The sequence below is a fragment of the Rutidosis leptorrhynchoides genome, chromosome 10 (assembly GCF_046630445.1).
Source record: "Rutidosis leptorrhynchoides isolate AG116_Rl617_1_P2 chromosome 10, CSIRO_AGI_Rlap_v1, whole genome shotgun sequence".
Lineage (NCBI taxonomy): Eukaryota > Viridiplantae > Streptophyta > Magnoliopsida > Asterales > Asteraceae > Rutidosis > Rutidosis leptorrhynchoides.
Window position 1 is genome coordinate 69299294 of NC_092342.1, and position 11333 is coordinate 69310626.

Below are 11333 nucleotides of genomic sequence, written 5' to 3' on the forward strand. Positions count from 1 at the left end.
AAGTATATCCATTCTATAAATAAATAAATATCTTGTGTAAAATTGTATCGTATTTAATAGTATTTTCCTAGTAAAATATAATCTATTTTATATACACCTCGCAGAACATCAGCGGTTCGTCGGGAATTGATTCACTTTGATCTGAACATTCTGGTTTATCTTGTGTTGTAGTATTTGGTGTCTCGGGATTTGGTGTTGATGTTGATGTTTGGATATTGTCGGGATTTGATATCGGAATTTGGATATTTGGAATTTGGATATTGTCGGGATTTGAATTTGGAATTTGGATATTTTCAGGTTTAGGTGTCCATTGTATCCAACTTAGAGTGTCATTATCCTCTTTCTCCCCCTCACTTGTGAGTTGGGTATGATAAAAATATTCTGTTTCGAGAAAGTCACAATTCATGGTAGTGTAGACATGACGTTTCTTTGGACTATAGCACCGATACCCTTTTTGGTTGATCCCATAACCAACCATCACACATTTTTCCGCACATGGATCTAGTTTGGTGCGCTCACTTTTTGGGATGTGAACAAAGACGGAACACCCAAATATGCGAGGTTCAATGCTAAATGAGGTCGGAAGGGTATGAAATTGGGAAAGAGTATCTTTAGGAGTTTTTGTGCCCAAAACTTTAGTAGGTAATCAGTTAATAAGATAGGTAGCGGAAGCAAGAGCTTCGGGCCAAAAACTTTTCGGAGCCTTGGATTCAATTAATAAAGCTCTTGTCATTTCTAAAAGTAGTCGATTTTTACGTTCGGCTACGCCATTTTGCTCGGGAGTATGAGCACACGAGGTTTGATGAATAATCCCATTATTTTCGCAAAAAAGTTTCATTGATGAGTTTACAAACTCACCCCCATTATCGGATCTTAACATTTGTATGTTTTTGTTAAATTGAGTTTGTACCATTTTATAAAAGTGAGAAAATTTATCAAAAACTTCTGATTTGTGGGTTAAAAAATAAATCCAAGTCATTCGTGAATGGTCATCAATAAATAAGACAAAGTACCGGAAATTTCTCCCCCCAATAACCGGTGCAGGACCCCATACATCAGAATGAATTAAAGCAAAAGGAACATCTTTTCTCGTATTACTTGGTTTAAAAGTACTTCGGTGGCTTTTAGCCAAAATACAAGTTTCACAATTTAAAGCAACATTTGATGGAAAAAGACTCGGAAATAAAGCATGTAGGTATCCGACAGATGGGTGACCCAACCTCCTATGCCATAACCAAGCTTCCCTCGAAGGTGTTCCGTGGGCAAGCATCACGGTACCTTGTTGGGTTACTTCGTTCACATAGTACAACCCGCCCCGTTCGGTGCCACGCCCAATAATTTCCCCAGTTCTGATATCTTGAAGGATACAGAAAGCGGGATGTAGTAAAACGGAGCAATTCAATTCTTTTGTAACGTGACTAACGGATAAAAGTTTATGTGACAAGGTTGGAATATATAAACAATTAGATAAGTTCATAGTTGGAGTAATTTCAATTTTTCCACCCCCTTCAACTTGTACAACACCCCCATTAGCCGTTTGAATTTTACTAACCCGAGGTTTTGATTGAGCATAAAAATCGGATTTTTCAAAACTCATGGTGTGTGTAGCACCACAATCAAAAATCCATTCGTTACTTTTTGTGCTATTTGAAACTACATTTGCTTTACCATTTAAAAATCTAGTGTCAAAAATAGAAGTTCTAAAAGAGTTGGTACTGTTTTGCAAATTCTTATCAATCATGGATTTATTTGAAAAAGATGTAGAGATGGAGGGACCCCTTTGCAATTTTTGGTCAACAGAAGACTTGTGACTACAATTCACCACGTGAACTTTCTTTTTATCCACCCATTTCTTATCATTTTTCTCATGTACAGTCATTTGCTTTTTATCTATTTCCAAGTTATGTTTTAATCCAGTTCTCTCTCTTGTCTCTTGAAGACAATAAAAACGATTATGGATTTCAAATGTTGCTTCATCTCCGATTGATGTCGGAAAGTTGTATTTATGATCTAAAGTATTTGCTCTTTCAGTTTTTAAGCAATTAGGGTTTTCCCTTTTTTCTATGGCAGATTTTCGTGACGAGAAAGTGAAAGGAGACTTACCTCTGACCTTTTTATGGGCGATTCTTGAGGCGCCGCTGCTGGTAACCTCTTGGTGGCCGCCGGCTGCCGCTACTTTCGCCGCTGCCGTCACCGTTTTGCTGTCTTCCCGGTTGCTCCACCACTCGGGGTAACCAATAATTCTAAAACAGTTATCTTTAATGTGTTTAGACATACCACGGTATGTACATTCCATTTGTGGTGTCAATTGGCGGTTTTCTACAGTGAATTTTGTTTTGATGGTTGTGGATTCTGTTGCCCCCCCTTGTGACGGTATTTTATTTGACCTTGCCCCAAGGGTTCGTTGGCGTAGAACTTCCAGGTAACTCTGTTTGCTTAAAACGTTGGTCGGTTTGATGTTGGTTTCATGATGAACTGAGCTACCGTCGTGAGACATGGCGGCTCAATTCTTTGGTAAATGACTGAAGCTAAATTGGTGTTTTGATCCAAGATCAACACTATAGCTCTGATACCATGTTATTTAAGAGAATTAAAAAGCTGTAATTGTATTGATCAGTTTATATTGATGAACTTGAATTGATACAAGCTTGAAAATTAATTTCTTTACAATGAAATGCTCAACTATTTATACAACAAAGGAGTAACAGCTAATTGGTCCTAAAGAGCCGTTGGGAGTTATAGCCGTTGATGGCTTTTATTTTATTTTCTAACAGAATAAAGGAACTAGCCGTTAGACATATCTTGGTCAACTCTAATCAACTCTTTAAAGGAAATGATGAATTGATAACAATTCTGATCCTTTTATTTCAACACCCTCCCCATATTAACTCATCTGAGTACCCTGTTGAGTTATAAAACTCTCTTGCTTGCCCGCCACACTCATCTTTTTTCGTGTACGTACCTTGACGATCGTCTTTTGTGACGATATCAAATAGTACCATAGCCATGTTGATTAAACTCTTCGAATATTTCTCATCTTCTTTGAACAATAATGATGCTGCTGAAAGTGCTGCAACTATTTCTCCTGCCAAATCTGAAGCTGTTTCATCACAACTAAAAACCGGCCTTTCGTATCTCATATCCTCTGGTCTTTGCCAACAGTTAATATCGTTCTCATTCGACGTTGTGTTCTTCCCTGTACTCCCAACCTTTATTAATCAATGATACAAATATATTATTAATAGTTTATAGTTTATATCCTGTAATTAATGTTATACGTATACATATATATTCTGCTACATTCCAGGTAGCCTGAACAGGAAAATCTCATCTGTTTTTTTTTTTTGCTACTAAGCTAGTTAAATTGGTCAATATTATGAACTTTTGTGTACCTGTGAAAACAAAGTAACTGAACTAGAAAATGTTTGATCTGGAGGGATAACAAGCTTGAGCAAATAGTCACTGCCCCATTTGATTATGCTCTTGATGTGATCGAGTTCTCCGATATCTTCATATTTATGATGATACTCAACAACAGACCAACTCAACAAAGTGATTGTATAAGCCATAGGAAAGCTAAACTTGATGTTGTTCCCAGAGTCATAAAATCCACCAACGAGGCTTGAATTCCCATCGTCTAATCCAGAATCACCTCGAAATTTCACCATATTGTTTTTAGGCAATACACCAGCTGCCAAAATGAACAAACTTATAACTTATATGATGTTTTGTAACATACATAATCTTCACAAAAGATAGGTCTCAAAGGCTTATTATTTCAGTAAAAGGGATGTTTGTATTAAACGAGGGCAAAAGCCCGCGCTTCGCTGCGTAGTGTTTTTTGTCCGATTAATTTAACGTAAAAAGAGTAAAGGAATGAAAAAGGAACGTAAATAAGTTTTAAAGATAAAAAGTTTTTTTTTTTTTTTTTTTTTTTTTTTTTTTTTAAAAGGAGAAGATTATCATTTTGCCCGTGAAAGTTGGTATATTTATGGGCATGCCACTGTGAACAGTAAAAGGCCCACCCTTTTATTATACTTATACAATGGTAACGAGAAGTTAGAGATTACATTACACCGGAACTAAATATAACTTAGGATGTGTTTGATAAAACAGAATAAATAAACGTAGAATGATAAACAGATTTACATACATTTTTGAGCATCGAAGAAAATGAGAGCTTGTTTAAGCGCTAAAGTTAGGTCTTTAGACGTGCCTGGGTGACGTTGCTTGTTTGGCAAGAAATGTAATAACAAACATAGAATTATAAGGAAGAACACAAAGGCGAACGAGCAATAAAGAAAGCGTGAGAAATGTTTATTGTTAGTGATAGTTAGATTGAAATCTATGGATTTAGAGAATCTTGAAGGGAGGGATTCATAAGCCAATGAGTTTTGAGACTTTGGAAGAAAGGTGGATTCGAGTCCAAATTCGATGATGGGAGAAGGCGACCAGCATGATGGATCGATACAGTGTCCGAGGCTTCACCGTTAACCATCATATATTGTTGGATATGATCGAGTATTGTAAAAAGTAACTATGTATACTAATTTGGATGATACTATGAATTCATCGTCGAAAATGGTCATTGTAAAGTGCTTCGTTTATATTTGGAACTTTTGTCTGGTTCATAGATGCAAAAAGTTAAGTTAGCATTTTGTTTTAAGCAACGAAACAAGCACAGGTTATTAGTCATTTGTTTATTATTGGTGTCAAAAACTAAGTTGTGACAAACAAAATCCGGAAAGGTAATACATAAGCAATATCAATATTTACCAATGAGCTAATAGTTTAGTGATACTCGTTATTTTAAAAGTCGGGACTCATCATGTGGAAGTCTTTGTCAAAATGGTCGCAAGTTCGAGTCTTAATTTCAGCAAGGATTTACAACTCTTGATAAAGTGGGATGATACTCGTTCTACCACATGGGGTATTCGGTAGAAGTATTTATCAGACATTCGACTCTTACAAAGAGGTTTGGTGTATTTCTAGAGGAAGTATATAGTTCGAGTGTCACGTGCGCACCTTTTTCACTTTGCCAACAATATCAAGATTTTGTAATGTTTCGTTTGGTTCAAAGTTTAAAAACAATCTTATCAACTCGGATTCAACTCCATTTTGTGTAACAAGTTATATTTAATAATATGAGTTTATAAGATTTGGATACAATTTTTGTAAGTACGAAATTTCAAACTGTGACAAGATCGGAGTGTATTTTATATAAGAGAATTCGTAATTATAAATATTGTATCCAAAAATTCACAGCCCGAAGATTTGTATACAATTTTTGTAAGTACGAATTCTCTTACTTCTCGCGGTGATATTAATATTTTGTTAAATGATATTGTAAAAATATACTTTTTTTTACGGCATTGTAAACATATACTAGTACAAAAATTACCCGTCCATGTGGCATAATAATACACCCAACCATTGTATGTTGGATGAGAGTGAGATTTCTCAAGTTCGAGTCCCCTTAAAACATTTCAAGGTATTACCAGATTTATGGAGTCACCCCGTGAAGTTTTACCAACCCGTATTTCAAGATTTCGGTCCGCTCCGTCTGCCCTCATAATGGTTTAAAAATCGGGTACCAATAATGTGGTTCGAGTTTTCTGCGCAAAAGCACGTGTGTCCCTATACTTGTAGAGTGATGTTGTTATTACTAGACGATTTGATTTGATAATTTGACCATTGTTCTCTTTTGTTCTTTTCGTTTATTACAAACAATTTATCTAATCGAGCATGATTTATATTTCTATCAATTTATCCTAATAATTCTCTTAATATGTTAAGAATATCTGAATATGACAAGTGTTATCTACAAATTATTTTTACAAATCAAGATTGCTAATTATTGATTATAATTATTTCACATGTCAGTAATAAATAAGGGTGTGCATGGTACAGAACCGGACCAATCTAGTTCGTTTGGTTCCGTCTCGAGTTTCAAGTTGTAGTAAACAGTCAGAATAATGTTCAGACCATATATTTTTGGTTCGGTCCGATTCGTTGCGTTTCGGTTATTTTTGATATTATATATGGGTTTGTCTCTGTCCGGTCAGAGAAAAGACAAAAAGTCTGGCAAAATGTGAATCGAGGATCGGATCCAAATAGCTCGACTCGGTTCATATCTGCCCAGTTCCTTATGACTTATGAGTAGGATAAATGGGAGAATGAATCTATCTTAGGCTTTCAAGTGAAAGAAAAGGGAAAGAAAAGGAAGAAAAATAACTTTCGAGGGTCTTATTCGATAGTCATAAAAGTATAAGGATTCGTTTTACTAATTCCCACTAATCTATATCTATATAATCTAATAAACCTCTAAAATGATAACATTATCGTTAATCTAAATTACCTATTATTTTTCATATTGATGATGTCATAATAATATATTAATTTAATCAAAAAAATAATACAAATTCTTTTATAAAAAGAAATATTAAACTCTCCTAAATTGTAATTTTATTTTTCTAAAAAAAATTTAAAAGGCATTTATTAATAATAATAATAATTATTATTATTATTAAAAATATAAATATAAATATTCAACTTTGAGCAAACTTTATATTTGTAAAATCAATAGGCAATAAAACATTAACTTAATACCTAAAACATATCATTAAACTGTTTCGTTTAAACAAACTCGTGTTTTCACTGTTCATTTCACTAGAAATAGAAATAAACTAGGGGAATTGATTCGTACACCACCTCAAATTTGCCATACACCACTAAATAAATTATTTGGACATTTATACCCTTTATTTGGTGGTGTATGACAAATTTGATATTGTAAAAGAAAGGGTAAAAATGTCTAAATAATTTATTTGATGGATATGGCAAATTTGAGGTGGTGTACGGATCAACCCCTATAAACTAAACAATCTTCTTTCGTATTTCAAAAACATCAATCAATCAGATCAAATAATTAAAAGTAAACACAATTAATGATCTGAAATCTGAATTCCCTTCATCAGATTTCATTTCATTTCTTTCCACAATTAACACGTAAAAATTCACCTTTCAATTTCACTGATCCGTTACTTCAGTTGGTAAACCCTAATTCTACGTAATCCACAATTTTAGCAATTTAGGTATGCTGTGATTCAAATCAATAATGTTAAATTATCAATTCACATCTGATAGTCCGAAATCATTCAACGCTTATCCAAAAGGTGATTTCGATTTAGAATCAAATACTATTCGAAAATCTCGAAAACCTAATAAACATTCATCTGCTGTTATAATGTTGAAATCCGTTGGAAATCGAGTAATGTACTATTACAAATTACATCCTGTAATGATGTTTTTGATCTTAATGTCGTTTGGAGTGATTACACTTGTCGCATTATCGATTTACACTAGTCGATTTCGGAGTACGAGTAGTTATAGGACTTTTGATGCTGCGATGGATGGTAATTATCCGTTTCCGAAGATTAAGAATCTGGTAATGGTTGCTGGACATTCGATATATACAAGTAGTAGTTGTGATAAAATTGATAAGGAGGATTCGTGGTATTTGGAACCGTATCAGAAGAATCCGGGTCAAGCTTCGACGTTTGTGGCACATATAAAGGAAGGGATTGAGAGTGCAGCTAATGATGATGAAGCTTTGTTGTTGTTTAGTGGTGGTGAGACTCGTAAAGATGCAGGTCCAAGAAGTGAGGCCCAAAGCTATTGGATGGTTGCTGAATCGAAAGGATGGTTTGGTGAGTTTTTGTGGTTTCTTTTGTTAATTGTCTTAATTAATTCTAATCACAGGATTCAAACTCGGTCCGCCTGCCCTGGGGATGGTTTAAGGATCGGGTTCTGCAATGTGATTCGGGTTTCCTTCCGAAAGCGCGTGCGTGCTTGGCAAATCAGAGTATTCGATGCCGACTATTTGCTTTTCAAAAAAAAAAAAAAAAATTCTAATCATTGGTGAAAAATGTTGGATCTTTACTGTTTCTGTGTCCTTGTATTTTGCTGATCTTACGTCATTATGGATCTTATTGTTGTGGATTTACTGAGGGGATCTTTAGGAAAACTTTGTGTTCATACCATAGATTATGCTAATTATCAAAATTAGAATAATTGTTAGTGTGATTTAGCTCATAGATGGTAAATTGCAAACATTGTAGATTGATTGGTATGAACGACCATGTGAGAGGTATAACTGTAGATGCTAATGTCAAGTGATCTGTTATGTAAATATAGAGCAAGCAAATCGATATCAAATTATTTTGTTACACAGTGTGTTTCAATTAACTGTTCTAATCTTAGTTGCAATGATTGTCTGACGAAGGATAGATGTTGAACGGGAGGAAGATATTTCCGTAAACTGTCTTAACATATTAGTGTACTATATTTTGTTGATCTGATATAGGTATGACAATGTAATGAATAACCCTTTGTTCTCATGATGATACACGTTGATGTTAAGAAATACTCTATGTTAATGTCTGCCTTATAAATAGCACAACACATAATGTTTGAATCCCACTATAAGTGAAAAATGCCTTATATTTGTGTTAATTTACATTTGTGTTTCTTGATTAATAAACTTCTTATATTAATACCATCTGCAATTATAATTATATCATCCTTGTGAATTTACTTACATCAGAAATTTGGATACAGGCAACCAAGAGAAGGTGCGATGGAAAGCACTCACTGAAGAACATGCAAGGGACAGTTTTGAGAATCTTCTCTTTAGTGTATGCCGGTTCCGGGAACTCACCGGATCTTATCCACTAAATATCACAGTACGTATGATTAGCTTCATCTTTCTATATTTATAAGTTGAGTTGACATAATAGTCAGGTTGAGCAATGGGTCAAAATCTGGTTTAGGCCAAAACAGGCAACGTTTTCAATGACTTGGGTTATGTTGGCCGAGTGGCGAACAATTTATTGTCTTTTTTTTTTCTTTCTGATTTTTATATATCATTAACATGCTAAATATCATCACAAAAGTTATAGTGTAAACTTTTACTGAAGTTATTATGGGGAAATTTTTATGTGTGATTAAACTTTGGACGAGTTTGATCCATATACTCATATACGGGTTGGAATTGCGGCATCCATTAATAAATTTACTATTCTGCTGTGTAATGAGTCAAAAACTGCTTAACGTGTGTACACGTCAGATTGGGTCTGTTTGGGATGACCCTCTAACACCTTTGAATATATTGTTTTAGGAATTTATGTGATTAAGAACACAATATCACAAGATCAAAATTGTTATGTTACCTGTTTGAGATAGAACATAACCCATCTTTAGTAAATGGGTTGACATTGCAACCTTTAACACAATTGAATGGTTGGGTTTCTTCCAGTATCAAATAACTTTGATCTAAGAATTGTGAACTAATGAAGCAGTAATCATTTACAACCAAAATGTAGGTTGTCGGTTATGATTTCAAGAAAGAACGGTTTTTTAATCTACACCGTACTGCAATTCGGTTCCCGGAGACGAGATTCTTTTACTTGGGCACTCCAGCGACAACAACTTCAAGAGAAGCAGCATTAAAAGGTGAAGCATTAGTTCGGACACAATTTCTTCACGACCCTTACTCATGTTCAAGCTCACTTCGGCGCAAAAAGATTGGTCGTGACCCGTTTCACAGGTCAATCCCTTACCCAAATGGCTGCCCTGAAATCGAAGGTCTGTTCAGATACTGTGGGGCATCACTGTATACAGGTTCCGTTCCTTGGGCTTAAGAATAGTAATTATATTGATTGTTCTATATAACTTTTAGGATTGTAAGATTTTGAAACAATATAAAAAAATGAGATGAATTTGATATATTCTATAGAGGTATGACAGTCACTTACAAATTAAATATCTTGAACGACTTGATAATTATTATTATTATTATTAATATTTTTATTGGTAGTATTATTAGGATTATTATTTTTTATTACTATTACTATTATTATTATTATTATTATTATTATTATTATTATTATTATTATTATTATTATTATTACTACTGCCGCCGCCGCTGCTGCCGCCGCTTCCGCCGCCGCTGCCTGCCGCCCCTGCCGCCGCCGCTGCCTGCCGCCCCTGCCCCGCCCGCCGCCGCCCGCCGCCTCCCACTACTACCACTACTACTTCTACTACTACCACTACTACTACCACTACTACCACTACTACCAGTTTTAGCATTATTTTTATTATTATTATTACTACTACTACGATACTACTCTTAGCAGTACTAGTACTTGTAATATTACAAATATAACTAACAGACAAAACCTTATGAATAGTACTATTTTTTTTTCCAATTTTTACAAACTTAACCCCCTAACTTTTAATAAAATACAAATCGAACCCCCACTTCATACATACATTTTTTTCAAATTCCACAAACTTAACCCTCTAAAAATCTTATGAATAGTACTATTTCTTTTTTCAATTTTCACAAACTTAACCCCCTAACTTTTATTAAAATACAAATCGAACCCCCACTTTATACATACATTTTTTTCAAATTCCACAAACTTAACCTTCTAACTTTTATTAAAATACAAATCGAACCCCCACTTTACTAACTTTTTTTTTTTAAAATAAAACCCGAACGCTAAAAGAAGCAACTTTCACAAAAGGAACAACCCTTCAATATTCGATGTTGAAAAAAATTCTTTTTTACAAAATAGATAAGACTTTTTTTTTTAACTCGCATTCAAAACGGAGCCCCCGGCGCGAAGCGAGGGCTCCACAACTAGTTACTACTGCCGCCGCCGCCGCCGCCGACGACGACGACGACTATTTGTATTATTAATAATAAAACTATTAACTATTACTCGTCGTCGTCGCCGTCGCCGCCGCCGCCTTCTAGTTGTGTGTCTTCGGGGATGTCTACCGTAATGATGCATGGGTGGTGTTTGGTTTGTTACCGGTGGTTGGCCCCTTGCTTGCGCAACAACGCCCACCTGGCATGCCTTTCGTGTTTCTGTTTCTGTTTTCAAGGCCCCTTGGCTCTATTTATTGAGGCAACACCAAGCGTCGATTAAGTGGCGTCTTGACTGCCGCTTAGAGCCTAAATTGATTTTCAGACAGACTTTTAAACCCATGAAAATCTGATTCTACCATTTTCATGGCGTCTTTATTTTATTTTCATTTTCTTTTTTATTTTTATTTTTATTTTCTTTTTTATTTTTATTTTTATCCTTACTATTTTGTTTCTTCCTACTATTTCTTAGTTTTTATTTAAAAAAAACAAATTTCCTACTTTTTGGCCGGAGGTCCACTCGGAAGCAATCTCTTTATCCGTCGAAGAAAGACAGGGATGACTTTCTCTACTTTTCTGGGTGGTGAAATGACCTGTTTTTATTCTCGGGTAGGGGAAG

General features: G+C 34.8%; 1 protein-coding gene and 1 pseudogene across 1 annotated transcript; one reads left to right on the plus strand and one right to left on the minus strand.

The window, feature by feature from the left end:
• Positions 1–4498, minus strand: part of LOC139870360 (endoglucanase 9-like) — a 34826-nt pseudogene extending 30328 nt beyond the window's left edge.
• Positions 4499–7080: 2582 nt separating this feature from the next.
• Positions 7081–9820, plus strand: LOC139873135 (uncharacterized protein C57A10.07-like). The gene is made up of 3 exons (XM_071861066.1): positions 7081–7709; positions 8620–8744; positions 9384–9820. The coding sequence occupies exons 1-3, from the start codon at positions 7118–7120 to the stop codon at positions 9699–9701; spliced, it is 1035 nt and encodes a 344-aa protein (XP_071717167.1). The 5' UTR covers positions 7081–7117; the 3' UTR covers positions 9702–9820.
• The last annotated feature ends 1513 nt before the right edge of the window (positions 9821–11333 follow it).